The sequence below is a fragment of the Notamacropus eugenii genome, chromosome 5, assembly GCF_028372415.1.
Source record: "Notamacropus eugenii isolate mMacEug1 chromosome 5, mMacEug1.pri_v2, whole genome shotgun sequence".
Lineage (NCBI taxonomy): Eukaryota > Metazoa > Chordata > Mammalia > Diprotodontia > Macropodidae > Notamacropus > Notamacropus eugenii.
In genome coordinates, this window is record NC_092876.1 from 165940030 (window position 1) to 165966560 (window position 26531).

Consider the following 26531-nt stretch of genomic DNA (forward strand, 5'->3'; position numbering starts at 1 on the left):
ACAACCCTCCTGACACAGTGCCTCATCAGAAATTAACAAAAGGTGTGGGTCTTCTTACAAAACAAGAGAGTCTAATCAAGCTTTCCTTAATGAGCTCCACCTCAGACCTATTAATGGGTGGAGAAGATCTTTAACTCCTATTAACATCGCATACTCAAAGTTGGGTTGCCTATTAGGCAGAGTTCCAAATATTCTCTGGAATAGTTGGATCAGTTCTCAACTCCATCAACAATGCATTAGTGACCTAATTTTCCCACATCCTCTCCAACACATCATTTTCCTTTTTTGTCATATTAGTCAATCTGAGAGGTATGAGGTGGTACCTCAGAGTTGCTTTAATTTGAATTTCTCTAATCAAAAGTGATTTTGAGCATTTTTTCATATGCCTCCAGATTGTTTTGATTTCTTCATCTGAAAACTGGGGAATAGCTTGTATTTTTATAAATTTGACTCAGTTCTCTGTATATTTGAGAAATGAGGCTTTTATCAGAGATACTTACTGTAAATGTTATTTCACAGCTTTCTGCTTTCCTTCTCATCTTGGTTGCACTAGTTTTATTTGTACAAAAGTTTTAATTTTAATATAATAAAAATTATGTATTTTACATTTCATGATGCTTTCTCTCTCTTGTTTGGACATGAATTCTTCCCCTTTCTATAGATCTGACAGGTAGACAGGCTCTTCTAATTTGCTTATTGTGTTATTATTATTTGCTTTATGTCTAAATCATGTACCCATTTTGACCTTATCTTGGTATACTGTGTAAGATGTTGACCTATGTTTAGTTTGTTCCCTATTGTTTTCCAGCTTTCCCAGAAGCTTTTGTCAAATGGTGAGTTCTTATCCCAAAGTCTGGCATTTTGGGGTTTATCAAATATTAGTTTACTATGGTCATTGACTACTGTGCCTTATATGCTTAATCCATTCCACTGATCCACCACTCTACTTCTAAGTCAGTACCAGATGGTTTAGATGATTACTGCTATATAATATGGTTTCAGATCTGATATGGCTAGATTACCTTCATTTGTATTTTTTTATTAACTTCCTTGATATTCTTAACCTTTTGTTCTTCCTGAATTTAGTTATTATTTTTTTCTGGCTCTATCAGATAAATTTGATAGTTTGATTGGTATAGTACTGAAAAAATAGACTGATTTAGGTAAAATTATCATTTTTATTATACTGGCTGGGCTTACCCATGAACAATCGATACTTTTGCAGTCGTTTATATCTGACTTCATTTGCATGAAAAGTGTTTTGTAATTGTTTTTAAATAGCTCCTGGGTTTGTCTTGACTCTCAAGTATTTTATATTATTTACAGGTATTTTAAATAGAATTTCTCTATCTCTTGCTGGTACGCTTTGTTGGTGACATAAAGAATTGCTAATGATTTATGTGGGTTTGTTTTGTATCCTGCAACTTTACTAAAGTTGTCAGTAATTTAAGTAGTTATTTTTTAGTTGATTCTCTAGGGTCCTCTAGGTATACCATTATATCATCTGCAAAGAGTGATAATTTTGTTTCCTCATTGCCTAGTCTAATTGCTTCCATTTCTTTTTCTTCTCATTACTATAGCTAACATTTCTAGGACAAGATCAAATAATAGCGGTGATAATGGCATCCTCATTTCACCCCGATCTTATCCTGGGGAGGCTTGTAGCTTATCCCCATTACAGATAGTACTTGCTGATGATTTTAAATAGATACTGCTTCTCATTTTAAGGAATGCTCCCTTTATTCCTGTGTTCTCTAGTATTTTTAATAGTAATGAGTGCTATATTGTGCCAAAAACTTTTTTAGCATCTATTGAGATAATTATGTGCTTTCTGTTGGTTTTGTTATTGATACAGTCAATTATGTTGATAGTTTTCCTAATATTGAGCCAACCCTGCATTACTGGTATAACTCCCACCTGGCCAGTGTTCTTATAATATATTGCTGCAATGACCTTGCTCATATTTTGTTCAAAATTTTTGCTTCCATATTCATTAGAGAAATTAGTCTCTAATTTTAGCTCTTCCTTTTGTAGGTATCAGCACAATATTTGTGCCATAAAAGGAGTTCGGTAGGAGTCCACCTATTTTACCAAATAATTTATATAGTATCAGAATTAATTGTTCCTTAAATGTTTTGTAGAATTCACTTCTGAATCCATCTGGCCCTGAAAATTTTTTCTTAGGGAGATCATTAATGCTTTGTTCAGGGGAATCACTTTGTTAAAAGTCACTACTAAATGATTTTCAAGAATACCATCATTTAAACACTATAGTCAACTTAGAATTGAGTAAATCATAAGACCAGGGGCAGCCACTAGCATTTCAGAAATAAATACAACTTAGATTAGAGAACTATTGTTCTTTTGCTCAAATGAAGCAGATGCAAGAGAGAAAAGGGAATTAGAATAAATGAGGTGCCAGCAATTCAAATACATTTGTATTACTCCATCATATCAAACACTAGGAGCACTCATAATGCAAGGAACTCAAAGGAGTCTGAAAGGGTGTGAAGCACAGAAAGGTAGTGGTAGATATAGCCTCAGACACAGAATCAGGAAGACCTTCCTAAATTCAAATCTGCCTCATATACTTACTAGTTATGCAATTCTGGGCAAATCATTTGACCTGAGTCTTAGTTTTCTCTTTAAAATGGGAATAATAACAAGACCTATAAGGATTGTTTGGATACTCAAATGAGATGACATATGTAAAGTGCTTTGTAAATCTTATAGAAGTAATAATAAATAGCATTTATATGGTGATTTAAGATTTGTAAAGTGCTTCACAAATATTATTCCATTTTTTCTTCACAACAATTCTGGGAGGCAACTGCTACTATTATCCCCATTTTACAGATGAGGAAATTGGCAGAGGGGAAGTGATTTGCACTATATAAATATGTGTTATTATTGTGCAGGACTGTTTCTCACAAACAGAAGGGGAACAGCTGGGAGTACGGGAGATCTCACTTTGCACACAACTAGCCAGGCAGACTCACAGCTCAGATGCAGCAGAATCACATTTCTTTATGCCCTTCTAATGGAGGGAGATAATTTTAAAAAGATGTGTTAGAGCAGACAGATGCATGCCAGCTGTCAACCACAAGAGAACCATTTTCTCCTGGACTAAACATAAGGAGAGAGTGTAGAAAGAAGGGGAAGGAAGCTGTTCTTCCTTCTCAACTTAGACAATGACAAATCTTCCTTGGCATGAAGAGAATCCAGATAAACATTATTATTAAATATGGTTTTCTGAGTGTTTATTTTTCTTTCCCAATACTGGCATATAAAAACAGGGACAGCAGCATAATGAAAAGAACATTGGACTTGAAGCAAGAAAACCCATTTCCTGGAAAGATTTAAATTAATCAATGCTAAGTGAAGCGAGCAGAACCAGGAGAACATTGTACCCAGTAAACAGCAATACTGTATGATGACTAACTTTGATAGACTTAGCTCTTCTCAGCAATACAAAGATCCAAGATAGTTCCTAAAGACTCCTAATGGAAACTGCTATCCACATCCAGAGAAAGAACTATGGACTCTGTATGCAGATCAAAGCATACTATTATCACTTTTACTTTTTTGTTTTTTTCTTTCTCATTGCTTTTCTCTTTTGTTCTGATTCTTCTTCCACAACATTACTAATGGGGAAATATGATTACTATGATTCTACACATATAACCTATATCAGCTTGCTTGCTCTGTTGGAGAGGTAGGAAGAAAAATTTGGAACTAAAAATCTTATAAAAGTGGATGTTGAGAACTTCCTTTACATGTAATTGGGAGAAAATACTATTAAGTTGGGGGACAAAAGAAAACCTAGTTTCCAAATCAGGCTCTATAATGTATGAGCTATGACCTTAAGGGAAGTCACTGTATCTCTCTGAGCCTCAGTCACATCATCTGCAAATTGAGAATAAAAATTTTTGCACTATCTACCTTGGGCAGCGAGACTCATCTTCATGAGTTCAAGTTCAGCCTTGGATACTTTCTAGCTATGTGACCCTGGTCAAGTCACTTAATCTTGTTTGCCTCAGTTCATCATCTATAAATGAGTTATAGAAGGAAATTATAAACCATTCCAGTATCTTTGCAAGAAAACTCCAAATGAGGTCATGAAGAGTCTACTATAATGCAACAACAATAACATCTACCTCACCAAGCTGTTGTAAGAAAATCACTTTGTTAACTTTCAAGTGCTCTATAATTGTGACTTGTTATGGATATAAAATGTTTTTCAAGGCTTAAGGCCTTGGTTCTTGTTTGTAATTTTTAAAAAGAAATACCTATGATTTTTCTGTAAAAATGTTTTAATATAATTTTCTTTGGGGAATTATTATGGTACTGCAAACAAAATGTAAACATATACTTCATTTTTAAAAGCTATTGTAGCCACAAGAACTTAAAAGAACTTTTAAATCATTGAGGTAATACTAAATCATATACATAACTACAGGTCTGGTATTTTTTTGAGTTCCTATGAAGGAGAACACTTTCAAGATGATCTGACAGATAGTACCTAGATCTTAATAAGTGCTTAATAAATGCTTCTGGGTTGATAACACCTGTAAGAACTTGCCATCAAATTTCCCAATGGTTCTTCTGACATGAAAATCCTGGATCCAGCTAGACAAAGAAAAGAACATTTACTTTAAAAAATAGTCTCCCTTATGGGATAGATATCTTGAGCAACATTTCTAAACTGTATAAGCTGTTCGATGTTGCTGGTTTTTCCATTTTAATAACTTTGTTTATGTTTGACTTATACCCTGAGGAAAGCAGCAAAGAAAAGATATTTCAGCTCTCTTGACAATGTGGTGTGAGTGGAAAAATTCAGAGTCAGAGGTTCAAATCCCACATCTATCTCTTACTACACGTGTGACTTTAGGCAAAGCACCTACTCTCTCTGGGCCTCAGTTTCCTAAATTATAACATAATGGAGGTGGAGCGGTCAACCTCCTAGCTGTAAATCTATGATGCTAAGTAGCATGACATAAGCTTTATAACCAATCAGAACAGGTACATGGTGTGTCCCCTACTCTGTTTTCTTTCTTCCAAATCTTGTGCACAGAAAGTCTGATGGTCTAGACCATGAGAAAATTTCAGAACTATAAACTCATGAATATGAAAGGGAATTATTCCTTTGTCTTCAAATATTTCCAGTAATCCTCTAACCTCCAAAGAGACCGTTTATTTATATGTTCCAATATTTATTCAATTTCTGAGACCAATAAAGTTTTCTTATTTGGTACTAGGTCAACTGGCAATATAAAAAGACCCAGATTTTCCCAGCACAAGGGAAAACCTCAGAAATTTGTTAGCAAATATTATTCTCTAGAATTGCTCTAAGTGGGAGTCAGTTATGGAACATATTTCTTGGCAAAAAGCACATCCTCGAGGGCAACAGCCTCAGAAAGTGAATGAACAGAACTTCTCCACTTGGTTGTTGAATCCAGATGAATCAATACAAGGGACTGAACTTCCCAGACTTGACCACAGCAAAGTCCTGACCCAACTTTTAGGTTCTGGGTGAAACTTGGAGAAAACAAAAGTTGTGTCGGAAAGATTTAAAAGCTGTGGTGATGGAATATCTTTCTAAACCAGATTAAAGAGTGGGGTTAAAATGTAGACCGGTGGGACAGGCGAGTGGGTGGAATGAGATGCCCACGCTCCGCCCACCTCCCCTACCTGTATTCCGGAGTTTGCGGTTTCTTAACACCGACAGGATCACCAGTGAGTTGCCCACGAGGTCTACAACGGTGGTGACGATCAGCACACTGGACAGCACCGGGGCCACCCAAAAGGGCCGAGAGGGCTGCGCCCAGTCCCCAGCCTCCTCCTCCCAGACAAAAGAGCTGCTGGATGCAGCCAACTCACAGCAATTGTGGAGAGAGCCATTCTCCAGCATTAGGACCTCTCCTTCCCCAACCTGCCGCTGTCTCGGCTTCTGCGTTAGCTGCCGCATGGACCACACAGTAGCAGCAGTAAGTGATTGGGGCACACTCCCCGGGAACCTAGGCTCCGACTTCTTTCTACTTGCCCCACCTCCCCGGCACTGGTCTTTGCTTTTATTCTGTCCTTGCCTCTGGCTTTTCTGGCTCTTGCCCAAGCCACCAGTCTCACAGCTCGGTCTTGTCCCCTCCTGGCTTCAGGAGAGTTTATAATGAGGTTCACCCTCGCCACGTACTCTCACTGCCACTTAGCTAAGCACTACCTGGACTAGGGTAGGGAGGAGAGGAAGTGGTAAGAGGAGGACTTGAAAGAAGAAAATTAAGGATTAGAAAGGAAAGGAGTGAAGAGGGAAAACCACTGAGTGAGAGACACCACCGAACTGTTCTCTAGGGAGTCCATGCTTCAGTGGCTGCTGTGACAGTAGTCAGGAACCCCAGGACAAAGAGCTTCACCCATTATCTCATTTTATCAGTTCCTTGAAGCACTCTGATCTTGATCTGGGCAAGGAGAGAGGAGAATCAAAATGGGAATGTCAGGAAAAAAAGGAAGGAAAGGAACATTGTTTTGTACCAGGCATTGCGCAGGTTTAAATAAATAAAAAGATCCCAGTCAAGCAAGAACAATTAACTAAAAAGAAAGAAATTAGCAATTAAAGTTAAAATTAAAAAATTAAAAAATGTTTAAGCTTAAAATACATAGCTAGTATATAAACATCCCATAGTTACCAAGGCATGGAATTGAGAATGTTCTTTTCCCTTCAGTATTATTTGTGAGGTCTTTTCCCCATCAAGGCTATCCTTCATGTTAATGTTCAATTAACAACTAACCCAATTTTACTTGTGTTGTTTGCCCAACTGTATCCTCTTAGAATAGTCCTAGGTACCCCTATTTCCCTAGGCAAGGCCCTCATTATATAGACCAAATCATCTATTCTCCCTACTCTTGTCCTCAGGCTATGAGTACTTGTAGGTCTGTTCTCCTCACCAAAGTCTGACCATGCCTCTTCTCTTGGCCTCAGTAGCTCTCATTTTCCAGTGCTGACAAAAAGTCTTACTCATTTTATTTAGTCACATTCAGCAGCTCTTAGTTCAGGGCAATGGAGGCTGTGAAATGTAGTTCCAGAGCTAAGTCAATGCCTCCTCTTAAACAATCCTGAGGGAAAGAGGCCTCACCTGATCCTAAGTTGGGCATCAAAAAGATGCCTCCCTTTAAGAAGGAAGGCCCAAGCCCAGGAGAGTCAAATCTAGGTCCAAGTGGAGCAAACAACTAGAAGAAGGAAAAGGGAGGCAACTGCATCTGGAACCCAAGTAGAGTTGAGGGAGAGATGAGGTGGAAAGAGTCAACAACCTGATGATTAACTGCTGAGTTTGAACTAGATATGAATTCAAAATGTACCAGCTAACCCAATCAATGTCTCTCTTTCCTGGTAGTAAGAGAGGCAATAAGAAGTAGGGTCGGGAGAACACTAGTGGCCTACTCACCCTCTCAGGCTTCTCAAACACAAGGCCCTGCCATAACTTCAGTCTCTCTTGTCTCCATTGTTTCTTGCTCTTAGGTTAAGGAATATTGAAGATGTCTCCACAGTATCAGGTCTAGAGTCAGGAAGACCTGAGTTCATATATACCTTCACACACTTACTAGCCATGTGACCCTGGACAAATCACTTAATTTTCTTATCTATAAAATGGGGATAATAATAGCACCTCCCTCCCAGAGCTGTTGTGAGGATCAAATGAGATAATAATTGTAAAGTACGCAGGATAGTTCTTAACATATAGTAAGCACTATATAAATGTTAGCCAGTATTAGGAGAGCAAGCTTTCAGAAGTCTGTCAACAAGGATTTATTAAGCACTTACCATGTGTGAGGTACTATACTAAGTGCTGGGCATACAAAAAAAAGGCAAAAATAGTCCCCACACTCAAGGAGTTCACAGAGTTTGTAGGCAAACCCACCAAGTCAGGGTCTAGCAAAGTCCTGATGGGTGAACTATGGGATTCAATCCAACAGTGAGTCAACCAGGTAACTGAGACATTGAATCCTTCAACAAAGGAGTCACTGGTCCACTGGTCATAGCATATTCAGAAGTGAATTTGATGGGGTAAATGCTCTGTAAAACCCATGTTAAGTCTGAGTCCACTCTCCTCATGGACAGAGGTGGTAGAAGGAAGAGTATGATCTTAGTTGGGGCAAACATGTTCTTGCTGTATCTTCTTACAAATATCCCTTTATAAAAGTCAATGGATGTTAGTTGGTCAAATTGGTAGTGTGGCACTAATAACGGAGCAATCAATGATATAGGGAACATATTAACCATAACTGGTGATTTATATTGGGAAGAACTCACCATAATGGAAACTCAAGCTACTAGCATTAGAAGAACCCCTCTTCCCTTAAATTTACCCCTAGACGTTGGGAGCAGGGAAATATGTAATGACTAAGTACTGGGGACCCAACTTGCCAATGAGATTAGGAGTTGGGGTAAGGATTCCCAGAGCTACATGCCAACCTTAGTATTGTTGTTGAGTCATTTCATTCATGTCCAAGTCTTTGTGAACTCATTTGGGGTTTTTTTGGCAGAGATACTGGAGTTGTTTGCCTTTTACTTCTCCAGCTCATTTTACAGCTGAGAAAACCAAGGCAAGCAGTGTTAAGCGACTTGCCTGGGATCACAGAGCTGGTAAGTATTTGAGGTCACATTTGAATTCATGAAGTTCAGTGTTCCTGATTCCAAGCCCAGTACTCTATTCACTATGTCACCTAGTTGCCCTATCAACCTTGCTACAGACAGGGTAAATAAAGATGATAACAACAGTAATAAAATCATTATTCTAATTTCTATAGCACATTAAAAGTCACAAAGCACTTCCCCCACAAATATGCAGGAAGACAGTGAATTCTTATCTCCATAGGACCAAAGTATTGGAAAAGAGCTGTAGATTTGTAATCAGATGTCAGTTAAAAAAATCTCAGCCCTGATTTTTACTGCTTGTGTGACCCCGAATAAATAAGTCTCTCTGAATTTCAGTAGGTCATCTTTAAAATGGGAGGGAAAGGGAAAATCAGGCTAAATAAACTTCATGACCCCTTCTAGTGCCAAATCTATGATTCTCAGGTTGATAAGTGAGGTGTCTAGAGGAAAGTAATCATAGCAGGTAAAGAGCTTCAAGTTCATACACATGAGCATCAGTGGATGGAGGAGAAGAGATAACTTACTGGAAGACATAATAGCTATCTTCAACATTTGAAGATCTCTTCCATGGAGGAATGCTTCCACTGGTATTGTTGTACACCAGAAGGCAGAACTAGAAACAATGATTGGAAATTACAAAGAATAAATTTTAAGCTTATCAAGCTTAAAGCTTCCTAAAAGTTAGAGCTATGCCAAAGTGGAATAAGTAGCCTTGGAAGATTGGATGCCTTCCTCATAGGATTTCTTCAAAAAGAGGCTGATTGACTACTGATAGAATCTATCCCCCCTTCCAACTCTCCACAAACATATAATTATATTTTATTTACTTTGCATATATTTTGTACTTATTTATATTTGCTCTTTCCCTAGAAAGGATGTACACTCATAACTTAGCACAGTCTCTGACATATGGTAGGCACTTGTTTGATTCTTGTTCAGGTATGGGTTGGACAAAAGTACCCTTAGATTCCTTTCAATCTGAGCTTCTGTGATTTTTACAGAGGAGGAAAACGAAGCTAAGAGAATATTAGTCCATGGTCACAAAACAAGAATGACTTAATATTGCCACCCATGTTGTTGCCTCTAGAAAGAGAAATAGACTAGTTGTTTATTCAGACATTTGAATCTATCCCAGTTCCATTTCAGTATCGGAAAGTTTCCACTTCAGTCACTGTAGCAAGCAGTCTTTGACTATGACAACCATACACAAATGGACTGCTGATTGCTTTTAGCCTTCCAGGTTGCTGCATTCTTATCTAGAAAGAAAGGATTCTTTCACAACAGACAAAAATATTAGCTGCTACTTATGGTGAGATGAAATTACATGGGAGGAAAAATACTAAGGAAGAATAGAGAGAGAAACAGAGGTTCAAGAAATCCAGCTGTTTCTTGTCATTTACCTTTCATTATCCTCAAATTTAGACCAAAAGCCTGCTCACAAGAATATTGATAAAAGAACAAATAATTTAGAAAAGAAAATCTCTGGCAAAAACAGCATCAACCTTTAACAAATGAACACGCACATGTATACATATGGAACACTCACACACACACGTATACACATATACAAAAAACCCTCCCTAGGCAGAGTCATAAAATTAAGAGATTATAAATTTTCAAGAAAGTCATGCTTCCAGCTATAACATCCCCAGCTAGTCACCATCTAACCTCTACCTGAAGACCTCCAGTGAGGGAAACTGCACTCCAATTATAGCCCATTCTACTTTTGGACAGCTTTCATCATTAGGAAATGTTTTCATATGTTGGATTGCCTCTCTGTACCTTCCAAAGCATCTAGTTCTGCCCCCTGGGGCCAGGAAGAATAAGGCAGCTAGGTGGTACAGTGGCTAGAGCACTGGGATTAGAGTGGAGAAGACCTGAGTTCAGATCTAGCCTCAGATATTTACTAGTTGTGTGACCCTGGGTAAGTCACTTAACCTTTGTCTACCTTGGTGTCCTCAAGTGTAAAAAGCCTTCTAAGATTGTTGTGAGGATTAAATATGATAATATTTGTAAAGTACTTTGTACATTGTTGGTATGTAATAAATGCTTGATTCTGTCTTTCCTTCATTTTCCACATGAAAACCATTTTAATACTTGCATCTCTTTCATCCCAATAAGTTTTTTAAATACAAGTTAAACATAATTAATTAATTCAACCACTTCTCATGTGAAATAGTTTCAAGTTTCCTCATCACCCTAGTTAGACTCTTATAAATACACTCCAACATGTCAAAATCCCTTTGAAAATAAAGCATACAGAATGAGATTCTAAGGAAGGAAGACAGGAAGGAGAGAGCAAGCAGTTGGATTATACTGATCTGAGTCAGAAAGAACCAGCAGCCTGGGGGCAACCAGAGAAGGGAGTAAGAAGAATCGTAACCAAAGGGAATAACTATGAGAAAGAAAAAAAAAGAGAAAAAAGTATGCTTTGATCTACGTTAAGACTCGATAATTCTTTCTCTGGATGTGGATAGTATTTTCCATCTTTAGTTTTTTGGAATTGTCTTAGATCATTGCATTGCTGAGAAGAGCTAAGTCTATCAAAGTTGGTCATCATACAATGTTGCTGTTGCTGTTACTGTGTACAATGTTTTCTTGGTTCTGCTTATTTCACTTAGTATCAGTTCATGTAAATCTTTCCAGGTTTTTCAGAAAGTTGCCTGCTCATCATTTTTTGTGGAACAATAGTATTCCATTACATTCATATTCTACAACTTGTTCAGCCATTCCCCAATTTATGGGCATCCCCTTAATTTCCAATTCTTGGCTACCACAAAAAGAACTACTGCAAATATTTTTGTGTGTGGATCCTTTCCCCATTTTTATGATCTCTTTTGGATACAGATCAAGAAGTGGTATCAAAAAGTATGCACAGTTTTTATGGCCCATTGGATATAGTTCCAAATTGCTCTCCAGAATGTTTGGATCAAGTTTACAACTCCACCAGCAATGCTGTAGTGTTCCAATTTTCCCACATCTTCACTGGCATTTATCATTTTCCTGTTTTGTCATGTTAGCCAATCTAATACGTGTGACATGATACCTCAAAGTTGTTCTAATTTGCATTTCTCTATTCAATAAACAATACATTATTTTTAAAAATAAAGAATTACATACATATATACTTTTAATTTGGAAATATAGTGATGAGAGCAAGGCCCTAGTGAGATCATATCTGGACTATTCTGTTCAGCTCTGGGCACCATATTTTAGAAAGCTAAAGTGTGTCCAGAAGAAAGTAACTAAGATGATGGAGAAATTTGAAAGCATACAATGTGAAAAATCATTAAAGAAAAGAGATTTAGCCTGGAAGAGAGAAGACTTATGGGGATATATCATCTTGATATCTATTTTCTGATAACATTCCAGAGTTTACAATTAAACGATGGTTTATCAGTTCTTGGAAAGAGTGAACTGTTCAACAGTAACTTGGATTCATTAAGAACAGGTCATGAGAGATTAACCTCATTTTCTTTTTGGATAAAATAATGTCAAGTAACACTGTTCAATTATTTCATTAAAAAGCTCATGGTTAAAATGACAGTATGAAATGAGAAAGTATATGAATACAGAACTTTTTACTTACAAAATCATACCAATATTTTCTAATAACTCTCCATTAGCCAGCCATTAGAATCTTATTTCTCTTTCTGAATTCTGTGTCCAAGTCAACAGTCTAGAGTACTATGTAGGTGTAGTCAATCCATATGGTTCACATTTTAAAGCAGAAGAACTGATCTTGAGGGAATGCATTGTTCTGAAAAAATTGTCTTTCCTGGTACTGAAACTGGCTTCACCTCTAGTATTCCACTAAATTACAGCTCTAGAGGACTTTTTTTCTATTTCTAGAGTAAACAAAGAGAAAGGGGCCTTAGTTTTCAGTCCATCTGAAGAATAGGTAAAATCATTGAGCTAAGTGATATTTCACACTTATTCAGGCTTGTCAGATCCATTCATTTGCTGAGTCCTTGGATTCATAGGTGATTTGTCATAGATCAAAGAACATAGAAAAGTTAAGAATGTAATGGATACTAATGTAAACTAACAAGGACACCATTTCAAAGAAACCTGGGAAGGTTAGGCTGTACTGACATAGAGTGAAGAGACAGAATGAGAATAATTTATACAATAACGACCTTGTAAAGACAAACAACTTGGAAAGACTTAAAAATTCTGATAAATCCAACATTCAGCTATTACTCCTGAGATAAAGAAAACTTAAGGGGATACAAAATCTTGATATCTCTTTCCTGATAAAATTCCAGTGATGAAATGTGCTGTGATGAAAAATGCTATCCACTTCCTTGCAAAGAGGTGATGGATTAAATATGTAGAATAAGGCACAAATTTTTGAACATGGTCATTATTAGATTTAGTTTTCTTTGACTATGGATATATGTTACAGGGGTTTTGTTTTTCTTTTTTTCTTTTTCAGTGGTCAGGGGCAGGAGTGGAGAGAGGAAGAGATAGGAAGAAGAGAATATAAATTTTTATTAACTGAAATAATAAAATTTGGTTAAAATGGAAGTTTCAGGTGCTTGGAATCATATTTCTTATAGGAAAATAGACAAGTGTTCAGGTGGTGGAATGGAAAGATAATTGGGTTGGGCATCAGTACTCCTAGGTTTTTGTTTTAACTTGGCTGCTAACCAGATGTGTGATTATGGACAACTCAATTCTTCTGTCTGAATCTCTGCTTCCAAATGTATAAACTATTGAAGTAGAACCTGAGTGCACAAAGGGACTTTAGGGATCATATAGTCTAATCCTGTCATTTTGCAGATGAGGAAAGTGAAATCCAGAGGGATAAAGGAACTTGCCCAAGGTCCAACAGTAGCCCTGAGGTCGCATCTGGCTTTAAAATTCTATGACTACATGAGGTGATATCTCATTTTAAGACTATCTCCTCTAACAGTGATATGATGTCATAGTTGTAGATTAGCAATATTCCAGTAATTCAAACATATAGTAATAATACATAATTTCTGCTCAAAATAAGAAAAATATGGTTGCAGGGTTTAACTGGGGGAGGGAGACATTCTACTACCAAATCACTTATGGAGTATGAGATAATTGTAGGAAGGCATCCAGATTTTTATCATCTGCCCAGTGGTGCTAGAGGAATGCTATTAGCCTGCCATATCCTTCAAACACTTTCCCTTAGCTGACTAGAACATGATCATAGTTTGACAGTTTGTACCTTTGTGGTACCTTTGTGGTAGGTGTTAAATTCATCCCTTAGGTAAAATTTAAAAACACAAATGATTGAGTGTCTTCTGTCAGTTGTCAACACTGAATTGCTTTCCTCAAGCAAAATTTATTAGGCTAAAGCAGACTCTTGCTTTCTTTTCCTCAAGAGCCAGTGTCTGTGGTGAAGCTAAAGGTTTTCTCATGCTGCAAGTATTAGACCAATCTCCTACACCTCTCAAAGCTTATCTTCATGCTGAGAGCTAACACCCAAATTCTACATGGGGAAGAAAAGGCAGCACTAAGGATAAAGTTCTGGATTAGAAGTTAAGAAGTGGATTCAAATGCTGTATTTGATTTCTATTAGCTTTATGACTATGAGAATAGCTTATCCAACACTCAACTTTTGCATTAGTAAAAAGGGAAAATATTTGGAATATCCACCTCACAGAGTTGTCATAAGGCATAAATGACATAATATGTATAAAGTGTTTTGCAAACACTACAACCACATCAGTTTTCGTGATCATTATCATCATCATTTATCTGAATGGTGGCAAAATATGTCAGTCCAGATTGGTTCCATTATTCATTAAAATATGAAAGTAAAACAGGACAAAACCATGCCGTTTCAAAGAATTGTTCATCACCATCTCATTCTAAGTGACTAAAAAGCAGATGGACAGTTTACCACTTTGATAATGTGCTCTGTTCATATTTGTAATGCTGGAGTTGTAGATTTTATATCTTATGGGTTTATATTTTCTGAGACCCTGTACTACTCTGAGTATATACAAAAACATGTGACTTAAGCTGCCAATAGGGCAGCTAGGTGGTGCAGTTGATAGAGCACCACATCTATAGTCAGGAAGATGAGTTCATATTTGGTCTCAGAGACTTACTAGTTCTGTGACTCTGGGCAAATCCCACTTAACCTTTGTATGCCCCAGTTTCCTCATTTGTAAAATGGTGATAATAATAGCACCCACCTCCCATCATTGTTGTCAGGGTCAAATGAGATTACAATTATAATGTACTTGGCACATAGTAAGTGCAATATGTATGCTAGCTATCATCAATGGTGGAATTTGTTGTTGTTTAGTCATATCTGACTCCATGACCTCATTTGGGGTTTCTTGGCAAAGATACTGGAGTGATTTGCCATTTCCTTTTCTAGTTCATGTTACAGATGAGGAAACTGAGGCAAACAGAATTAAGAAACTTGACTAGGGTCACAAAGCTAGTGTCTGAGGCTGGATCTGAATTCAGGTCTTCCTGACTTCAGGACCAGTGTTCTATCCACTGCACCATCTAGATGTCCATGTTAATTAACTAATATTTAAATGCTTAATAGATCTCTGATCTCATTGATTTAAGATTACCCTTCAATTATGTGGACTCATGCCTATTCTGCGTGACTACTGTCCATGTCCATATGTTAGCCACAGGAAGTCCATCTATCCCTTACATCCTCTTGACAGCCTAAGGGTATCACTGGAGCTGATTGCTCTAGTTACTCATCTGCTGCCCTTTGAACTTGCCATATGTCCAGCCCATCTTGTCTTCCTATCATACATCTTCTCAATGGCATGATTTATGCCTGTTTTTAAGTTCCTTTTCAGTTATATGTTGCAGCCTTCTCACATCAATCATGCTCTTATCCATTGTTCTCTTTTGCTACTCATTTTATTCTTCATGGACTTATAATCTCACCTTCATTGCTTATATTAACACTGATATTAAACAATGGACCATTGTTTCCATGGAGTCATTAAAAAACTTTTTCAGTTTCTCAAAGGTTGCCTAGTCTCCATAATTCCTCTTGTTTGACTTTGGACCCAAATCACTGTCTACCTCTGCTTTCTATCCCACATATAAATACGGATGAATGCTCTCTATAAGTTGCACATATAGTTACATATGTTCTTGCTATCTCCCTTGTTTAGAATGCAAGCTCATTTTGAATATAGATTGTTTCATTTATTCATATTGTATTTGCATGTATCCACAGTGTCTGGTCCATAGTTGGTACTTAATACTTATTGGTTAATGGCACAGTAAACATTCTTCATCCACTCAGTCTTTTCTGTGTGATTAGAGAGACCACACTGTTTTGATTGGTTACAGATTTTTTTCCAGAAGACTCTGCAGTGTTCTGGGATTTCAGTTAACCTCTACAATGTCTTCCACTTACATTCACATCAGAAGAATCTCACCATCCACGGTGAATCCCTCTCTAGCTTTGGTTCTGTAACTGTGATGTAGGAAATCTAGCAAACACTTGTTGCAAGTATACATATCCCTCTTCTATATCATGACTAAAATTTATGATTTGAGCTTCACTGAACAGAGTTGCTTCTTTCCTATGCATTCCAAAGAGTCTTGAATGATTTTGATGTCTGAATGGGAGACATTTTATTGGAAGAGCTTGTAAAGTGATGCTGTTTTACAAAATTAAGTGTTTTTTCATGATCAACAAACAATAAGCATGGCAGGATCTTGTATTTTATTCATCCTTCAGTCAGTTGTGAAATGGTAATTATAATTGAGTATTCTTTGTGAAAGCCTGCTTCTTTTTACATCATTGAAAATGTCCTCAATTTACATAAACATTTTGGAGAAGCAGGAGAGTAGGCAGACTGATCAGGATTTGTTGATGCTTTCTTGGTCATCTTTGTTGATGATCAAGATTTTTTCTATGCCTTTAATAGCTTTCCTTCCTTTAGATACTTTCAAGAGAATATTGAGTGGTGGCCAAAAACTGGAAGTCAAGGGGATGTTCATCAATTGGGAAATGGCTGAACAAGTTGTATATGCATGTAATGGAATACTATTGTGCTATAAGAAATGATGAACGGGAAAGCTTCAGAGAGGCCTGGAAAAACTTATGTGAACTGATGCTGAATGAAAGGAGTAGAACCAGGAGAACTTTGTACACAGCAACAACCACGGTGTGCAAGGAATTTTTCTGGTAGACTTAGTGCTTCATAGCAATGCAAGGACCTAAAAAATTCTCAATGGACTCTTGAGGCAAAACACCTTCCATATCCAGAGAAATAGCTATGGAATTGGATTGCAGAATGAAGCAGAACATTTTCTTTTGTATTATGTTTTGTTTTATTTTATGGTTTCTTCCATTCATTTTAACTCTTCTATGCAACATGACTAAGGTGAAAATGTATTTAATAGGAATGTATATGTAGAATCTATATAAGATTACACACTGCCTTGGGGAAGGAGTGGGGAAGGAAGGAGGAAGGAAGGGGAGGGAGGGGGAAAATCTAAGTTATATGGAAGTGATTGTAGAACATTGAAAACAAATAAGATAATTTTTTAAAAAGAGCATATTGATTCCTCAATACCTATACAATCATGTCTTCTCCAACACAGAGTTCCTCTATATACATTTAATCCAATCCTGCTCTTTGGATCTTTTGGCATGGGAATTCCAAAGATGGGATCTTCCCATCTTTATCCTTCTTAGTGATGCTTGATATGTCTATAGGCACATCCCAGAGACTGATGTTACAATCCAAACATGTTATTTCCACTATCCTTAATGATGAAAATTGTTTATTATAGTAATCTTTAGAGATATGTTTCATTTTTCTTCTATTTGTTGTCCACCTGTTTTCCTTTTTAAATGCAAAGTGATCTCAAGAGCATTCAAGAATGAAAATAGTGAGAGAATAAAAAGTCTTCTTTAAATTGATTTCATCCTTCACTGACTAAAATCTTTTTAGGAATTCTTCTGATCTTCTTGTAACAATAGACTTGCAATGGTTGAATGTCAATATAGAGATATTATAATAGGTTTAAATACAATTTCTATTGTTCGTTTCTCATTTTTTCATTCCTATTTACTTATATAACTAGTTCATGATCAAGTGGTTTCAGTTGGACTTCATATCCTTTTCTCATTATTATTCTTTCTTCTTGTTCTTGATTAATTCTGATCTTTGCCTTGATAAGTCAGTAGTCTAACTATACACAGATACCTAATTCAGGGATATCTCCTACGTCAATAACAAGTCTTTTCCTGTCTGTTATAATGTAATCAATTTCATAATATTACTTGGTGCTAAGTTCAATGCCAATGAAGTATTTTATCAAAGAAGGAATTCATGATGCAAAAGCCTGGGGCCTCTCTGAAGTCTACAAGTCTTTAGCTTTTCTGATTTGTTTTTCCTGAACAATGTTTTCCTGTATATTTCTTGTTATCCTTACCTTTTCCTACTTTTACACTGAAGTCCATGAATATCAAAGTGCATGGTAATTTAATTTGGGGAGTTTTTTCAATCCTTCTTTTGTAGTACAAGACAGCCAAAGTTAGAGCAGCCTGTGTGATGCTATCACCATCAACCACAGACATTCTCTAGTTCTCCAGGTGTTGGTGGAGGGATCTGGCTCTTCCCTATATAAGTAATAGTCAGAAAAATTAGAATCAGCTTAAGAAACTGAGGGCAGAAACATGATCAATCCAAGGAGTAGGGGAATATATCTTCCTATTTAACTGTCTTTGATAATATTGAAATTATCAATTGATCCCATCCTTACTTTTCACATCATCTTATATCTTTTTGCCCCTCCTACCCTCTCCTCCACATGCAAACAAATGGCCTATGATTCAGTGACACTGACTTCATTGCTATTCCTTGAAAGAGACATTTCATTCCCAGTTCTTGAGTATTTTTACTGGCTGTCTCTCATGCAAATAACACTCTCCTTCCTCATCTCTGCCTCTTGGTTTCTCTGGCTTTCTTCAACTTCCAACTGAAGTCCTACCTTCTATAAGAAACCTTCCCTGGTCCTCCCTCCTTTGCTTATTTCCAGTTTATCCAGTACATAGTTTGATTGTACATAGATGGTTACACATCAGTCCCCCCTCTTTATATAGGCAGCTCCTTGAGAACAGGGAGTACTTTCCATTTCTTTCTATAATCTGCACTTAGCACAGTGCCTGGCACATCGTAGGCACTTAATAAATGTGTATTAATTGATTACCCTCTTGTTGCCCTCTAAATATCTGGAATTGAGTTCATGAGTGAGATAATTAGACCCTCCCCTACTCAGGTTCAGTCACAAAAAATCTCAGGAAAAGGGAGTCACGTGTATCATATTGACTAGATAGAGACTCCAGCTTTATGTTGTAAACAGGGGTTGAACTTTCTTGACTCAAAACAATGAAAAGGGGTAACACTCCAAGTGACCCTCAGATCTGACCTAGAACTTGGAATGAAGCTGTGATATTACCTTTAACCAAATGGATGCCAAGAAACAGGTTATCAAGTCAAGCAAGAAAGAAGGTAACATGCTACCTGGACTAGAACAGATGGATAGGATTTAAAGAGCCACAGTGTTCCAAAAACTCTCTTTTTTAAATCCTGAAATTGATAAAGACCTTGGAAATTTACAAAGAACTTCACAAACATTATCCTATTTGATCCTCCCCAACAACCCTGTGAGATTTAGAAAACAAGCTTAATGATTTACTTGCCCATAGTCACACAACTGGTAAAGTTCTGCTTCTGTCTCTCTCTTTGTGTCTTTGTACCTGTCCCTTTGTCTTGCTACCTTTGTCTTTTTCTCTCTCTTTCCCTTCTTCCCTTCCCACTTCTTCTTTTGAAACCTAAAAGTCTGCATGGCCTTGGGCCAAGTAAAAACCAAATGGACTCAGGAGAGGCAGTCAAATTTCATCCTACGTACAATTATATTCTTAATTCATAGACAATATGTGCATGTAGATACATATGCATATGTGTGCTTGTATATGTGCATGTGTGGGTATGTATGTGTGTGTATATGCATATATATGTATGAATAAACAGAGAGACAGAGACAGAAAGACAGAGAAAGAAAAATATAAAAGTGGAATGTGCTGTCTTAGGAGGCAATGAGTTCCCTTTTACTCAAGGTTTTCAAGGAGAAGTTGGGTGACCCTTTATTAGCAGAGTTGTAGGAGAAATTCTTAGATGAGTACAGGTTGGACTACATGGCCTCTTAAGTCTTCTTCAGCTCTAAGATTCTGCATCTCTATGATGCCGGGCTTTTTTTTGTAGATTTTCAAAGATGTAATGAGCTAGAAATGTCCTTGAAAGTCTATAAGCACAAGAATCTTCATGAAATATCTCTCTATGTTCCTCACTTGATTAAAACTGTCTCTGATTTTTCAGTGAGGATCAACCAAACAAGTGCTTTATTGTCTGATGCTTAAAAATCCTGAAGGATACTGCCCAAAAAGGAGTGGTGGTCTCAGTTGTACACACACACACACACACACACACACACACACACACACACATGCACACACGCATGCACACACATACATACACACCTTCTCAGAGCAATTTATTAACAGATTTTTAAAAGTAGAGTTTAAAGTTGAATGATGCCTTTCAAAACTATGCTCTACATTTTCAAGCACACTTCTCTACTAACACAGGATAGAAGTGACCCCTGAAAGGATAGAGCTGATAGAGCAAGGATTTGAACATTAAGGTCAACTGGACAGATTTGCACAGAGAACACTCTAACGTCCAGTCACTCTGAGTTTCCCACATTCTACATCTCCTGCTTCCATTCTTTTGCACTGACTGTTCCCAGAGCTCTCCATTCTCACCTCTACTTTTTGGGATTCCTGGTTTCCTTCTATACTCAGCTCAAGCACCAACTTCTGTGTAAAATCATTCTTAAGACACACAGCCCTGCCTCCAGCTGCTAGAGCACAGTTCCCTAAATTTTATGTATTTATTTAGCATATATATATGTATATATATATATATATATACATATATATATGTATATACTTATGTAATTCCATCTGTACGTGTCATTGTCTTCCTGATTAGAATGTAAGCACTTTGCTTATTATTTATTGTTATTATTTCATTTTTGGTTTTGTATGGTTTTCCCAGCATTCACCACTGAGTCTAGAATATAATATTAAGTGCTTAAACAATGTTTGTAGAATGAATAGAATGAAATTTGAATAAGGTGGTGGCCGTCCCTTGACCTTCTTCCCCTTACTACGTTTCTCTGTTATCTTTTCCTTCCGCTCCACTGCTTCAAACCACACCTTCTCCTCTACCCAGTCAAAGCAAGTTATTATTATTGCTGCTGTAATAATAACATCTGTGTTGTATTTTATTCTTTGCCCAGTGTTTTGATATCTATGTGCTCATTCGATCTTCGTAATAGACCTCTACGGTAGACAATACTGGCAAGATGCTTTTCATTTAGCAGATGAAAAGTTTGAGCCTCAGCTCATGAGATGTACAGCTGGAATTAGAACACAGGTCTCAACTCCTAATCCTATGTTCCTTCCAACACAGGCAACAAATTTGTTGTCAGTGATATTCCTGCTGTGCTGTTGCCTTATACAAAGTGTACATGGGTTGGCCTCCCTTGGGAGACCCTAATTAACAACTGCAGGATTAGTGTGTGTGCACAAGTGAATGTATTGTTCTGTGTTGGCCCAGTGAGACCTCTATAGGTATTTTAAACGTAAACTTAAAGAAAGCGAGATGCTCATTTCCATCAGGCAGATTGGCTGAGTGCTCCCTAGATCACGTAGCCTAAAATGGGGATTAGCTTAAGACAGGGTTGGAATTTTCTGAAAAGTGGGCAGCATAAATTGCTTTGATCAGTGAGCTTTAAATTACTGCTGTCTTCTTTACAAAATTACAGAAACTCAGTGTTGGATGGGACCTCAGAGGTAACTCAATACGACCCATATCAAAACAGGAATCCTTTTGACAGTGTCCATAATATGATGTCATCCAGCCTTCACTTGAAGTCTTCTAGTTATGAGAAGCCCACTGTCTCCTAAAAAAGACCATTCTGTAGACAGCTCAGATAAGAAGATTTTCCCCTGCCAGAAAAAATATATAAATTCTTTAAGACAAGAATGGTTTCATTTTTATCTTCAGAGCTTCAGGGTAGAGTTGTAACTAGGGTGGGGCAACTATGACTTTGGCTAGAAGCACTGAAATTTAGTAGGCACTGATAGCACTCGTATATCATCTGCACCTTCCTTACAACCCTTGTGTAAATAATGAAATTATTATATTCCCCATTTTATGGATGAAGAAAAAAGTTCATAAACATGATTTGAATTACTTTTGTCACTCAGCTAGTTAGTGTCAGATTCAGGACTCTTTCAACTATCTCATAGCTGATTATTATCCATTAGTTTATATATCCTCACAGATAACATATGGATTAGAAAGTTCAAGCATTATCATTCACCCCATTTTCCAGATGAGGAAACTGAAGCTTAGAGTGGTCACATGAATTACCCTAGGTTATTAATATTGTTTTCTAATCCACAATACCTTATAGTGACAGAACCTGGATTTTAATTCAATTCAATTCAATTCCCCAAACATTTACTAAACATTTGTTATATTGTAAGTACTGTGCTGAGTTGTTTCCTGAGATTATATATATATATATATATATATATATATATATATATATATATATATGTTAAACGGTACATTTTTTTGCACAGTTTTTCAAGCATGTCCAAAATATAAATAAGCAATTCTCATAAGACAGGGAATCCTTCTTTCAGGCCTCTACCACCCAATGGCTCCTGACATAAGAGTTGAGACTTCATTATTTCCTTTGACCACCATGAAGATGCAGGCTGACAGTGAACCTCTGATTTCATTGGGATGTCCATACTCCTCATCAGTGTTTCCACCAGATCACTTGGTAGGTTCTGTCCTTATCTATGGAATTTGGAGCAGGACATTCTTAAAAATGTGTCTGTGCAGCTGCCTTATTATAGTCCTGGGAAGGATTTGAGCTTGTCATAAAAATGTAGCTTAGCTTTAAATTTGGATCCAGGCTGCAGCCAGCTGGGAAGGGGACAGTAGGGGAGATCTTAACACAGCACCTCTCCCAAAACAATCTGCCTGTCACAGTGTTACTAAGGAGCACATTTGAGAAGATTGACCCACTTGCGCTTTTCAGCCCTATTAGCTTTCTTTTCTTTTTCCATTTTTTTCGGAGGTACTTGGGATTAAGTGACTTGCCCAAGGTCACATAACTGGTGTCTGAAGTCAGATTTGAACTCAGGTCCTCCTGATTCCAGGGCTGTGCTCTATCCACTGCACTATCCCTATTAGCTTTCTTTTCCAACTTTCTGTTACATGTGTGACTTCAACCCCTACTTAGCAAGTAAGTCCTTTACAAGCACAAAAATTACAGGAATGTATGCAGTTTCAGCTATGTATGTAACCAGTTTTTCATCTTAGATCTTGGGCAAGGATTTTCTATCTCAGAGAATGACCATCCTCAGGGTGTTGGTGTGAATGGACTATGAGTATGATGGATAGTATAAAAATCTAAGATAGTAATAGTATAAGATGTAAAGACTGTTTCACTTTTGTCTTTGTCTCTGAGTGTCTAGCAATATTAAGTGCCTGGGAAATAATAGTCCCTTAACAAATATTTGTTGATTAATTGATTGATAGATTGACATTGTCCCACTAGGCACATAGTGCCTACTATGTGCCAGGCATTGTGCTAAGTGCTTTACAAACATTATCTGTCACTTAGTGATGATGATCTTAGAGAAGCCATTTGATCACTCAAGTCTCAGTTTCCCCATCTGTAAAATCAGAATAATATCTGTCTATGTCAGTGACTAGAGAGCTGACCCTGAAGTCAAGAAGATCTGTGTTCAAGTCTCACTTCTTCTTTACTGTGATTTGACCTTGGGCAAGTCACTTAACTTATTGATGCTCTAAGCAAATCTCTAAGACTATAAATTGCAGAGAAGACTATTATTGTTCAGTCTTTTCAGCCATGTCCAGCTCTATGTGACCCTATTTTGGGTTTTCTTGGCAGAGATATTGGAGCAGTTGGCCATTTGTTTCTCCAGCTCATTTTACAAATGAGGAGCTGAGTCAAATAAAGCTAAGTAACTTGCCCAGGGTGACACAGCTGGTAAATGTCTGAGGCTAGATTTAATTCAGGTCCTCCTGACTCCAGGTGCAACATCCTATGCACTACATCACATAGCTGCTCAGCTAGTTGCCCTAACTGCAGAGAAGGTAGGGATCTGTGTTGGCAAAGGAAAATTCTCCCCTCCCTGTATCAATGAAATCATTTTCCAGTTGCTGTAGTTTGTCCTTCATTGCCAAAGAGGACCATGACAACAGGGAAGTGATGCCATGACATGCAAGTGAATTAGATTTAAGTGAGGGAAGGCTGAGAAAGGTCACCTGCCTCACTTTCTCCTCCACTAAAAATAACAACACCACACATACATTAAACCATCAAATACAAGTGTTACACAGGAAGAGTGTAAGAGATCACATACATGTGAAAATACTCAACCCAAATGGTCAGACTGGATATTCCTTCCAATATCTCAGATTAGGACCCATTCCTCGTCTGCCCATTGATCTCATGCCACCCTTGTTCATAGTTTTCAAAGACCTTCCTCACATTTTCTTGATATGGCAAGGGTATCAGTGGAATACAATGGCTGTGCACCTAGTAGGCTTCACATTCACCACATGACCAGCCCATTTTCTCTTCCTCACATACATTTCATTGATAATATTTTTAGCCTCATTTTTTAAATTTCCTCACAACCTGCTCACACCCATCATATGCTTCTCCATCACCCTTCTGTGGGACATTTATTTTCAGTTCTTCAAAGGCAGCTTTATTTTGTGAAAGGAAACAAACATTTATTAAATGCCTACTATGTGCCAGGCATGTGCGAAGTGCTTTACAAACATTATCTCATCTGATCCTCACAACAGCTTTTTGGAGGTTTATAATAATATATATTATTGTACTCATTTTACAGTTGAAAGAACATAGGCAAATAGAAGTTAAGTGACTTGTCCAAGGTCATTTATCTGGTAAGTGTCTAAGGGTGAATTTGAACTCTGATCTTCCTGATTCTGGGTGCAGCAATCTATTCACTACATTTTGAAAAGTCACAACTATAAAGCACCACTATTTTTTTTTTACCACTCCCTACCATAAACAAAGTGCAATTCTAAGTAAATGAGATGAATCCATGAACACAAGTCTATTAGAAACATATCACATTACCTTGATTATTTCATTTTATATAGAATCATATACTGTTAGGGCAAGATCTAAGAACAGGTATTTCAGAGAGACAGAATGATGTAGCATAAAGAGTTCCATATTTGGAGTCAGAGAACATAGATTCAAATCTCAGTTCTGCCACATCATTTTGACTGATTTTGGGAAAGTCAGTGCATCTCTCTGGGTCTTGGACTAGCTAAACTAAGTTTTCTTCTAACTCTAGACCTATAAGCCTAATGCCATTTAGATTAGTGCCCACACTTTATTTTTTTAATTTTTAAAATTTATTTATTTTTCCCCCAATTACATACTAAAAATTTTTTTAAAATTAAGTTTTCAGTTCTGAATTCTACTTCTGCTTTTCCCCCTCCCTGAGACAGTAAGCAATCAGACATAGGTTATGCATATGCAATCATGCAAAACATTTCCATATTAGTCATTTTGTTATAGGAAGGCTGGAATAAAAGAAAAAGAATGAAAGTGAAAAAATTAGCAGTCTTCAGTCTGTATTCAAACAATATCAGTTCTTTCTCTGGAGGCAGATAGATAGCATGTTTCATCATTAGTCTTCTGAGTTCCCACACTTTATAAATATGGACATCATACATACAGAGAGGTAAACCTAGTGAATTTCTTCATAATGGGTCCAATTTTTATTCCGTCCTATAACTCCTCAACACAGATCAAGAAAACGTGCAAGGAGAAGTCCTGGTTGAGAAATCCAAGAAAAAAATGACTGAGTCATTTTTCCAAGGGAAAGGGAGATGGAAAGAGAGGTCTGCAGTCGCTGGGTAGAGAGTTTTGCTTGGAACAGCTTTAAGGAACATTTCGCTGCAAGGAGAGGCCGTGCACCACAGCAAGAAAAGGTCCAAAACACACATAGATGGGTCTGAACTTGGGCAGGGTGGAGAACTAGGTGCCAACTGGCAGCTCTGTTGTTCTCTTCCAGGAATGTGCTCAAGCCAGATTGTAACAGCTCACAAAAGCCAATCATTAAATTCTCAGTGTAAATATTTACACCTTGGAAATCAGCAAATGCTACAAATCAGGCCTTGATTTATTGTTTTATTTCTTGTCTAGACCTAAGAATGTAATGGAAAAATGTTAATAAAGCAGATTAAGTTTGAAGTGTTTTATATGTACATTTTCTAGGGGGCTAGTTGTTAAACATTTAACAACACACTCCTACTCAGTACTTAGTTCCTGGTCACAGAGGCAGAGTAGAATGAGAAAGAGACCGGTACATAGGGGTGGTATTTCAAGGTGAAGAGTGACCACATGTGTCCTAGTCTGCGTATCTTGCAAGAAACAAATTCAGAAGCAAGCAGAAGCTGTGGAGCTCTGATCCCAGGAACTGAGCCAAGTCTTAGTTCCAACCTCCAGCCCAATCTAAAGCCTGTAGAAAAATAATCAGAGCAGGAATCCCAGACCAGAAGGGAGCTGGAAGTTTTGTCACTGATAACTGTCAGGGTTTTCTAGCTGGCTGATAGTAGCTAAGTCCAACAACGGTCTTCTGAAACTCCACCTGGAGTTAGCCACAGGTGTGTTGCTCAGATGTAAACCTAGGTTAGGAACTTACTGCAGTAAGAATAAGTTTATCATCTTGATATAA

At 37.3% G+C, this 26531-nt stretch overlaps 1 protein-coding gene and 1 long non-coding RNA gene across 2 annotated transcripts in view; one reads left to right on the forward strand and one right to left on the reverse strand.

The window, feature by feature from the left end:
- The window catches only part of MTNR1B (melatonin receptor 1B), a 30364-nt gene extending 24142 nt beyond the window's left edge, over nt 1–6222 (reverse strand). The window contains exon 1 of the mRNA XM_072611399.1: nt 5692–6222. Within this exon, the coding sequence (XP_072467500.1) occupies nt 5692–5968 (277 nt within the window). The 5' untranslated portion in view covers nt 5969–6222. The remainder of the gene's footprint in view (nt 1–5691) is intronic.
- LOC140505422 (uncharacterized) lies at nt 5903–26531 on the forward strand. Its single transcript, XR_011967491.1, has 3 exons — nt 5903–5987; nt 22413–22555; nt 25602–26531. It is a non-coding gene; the product is annotated as an uncharacterized lncRNA (long non-coding RNA).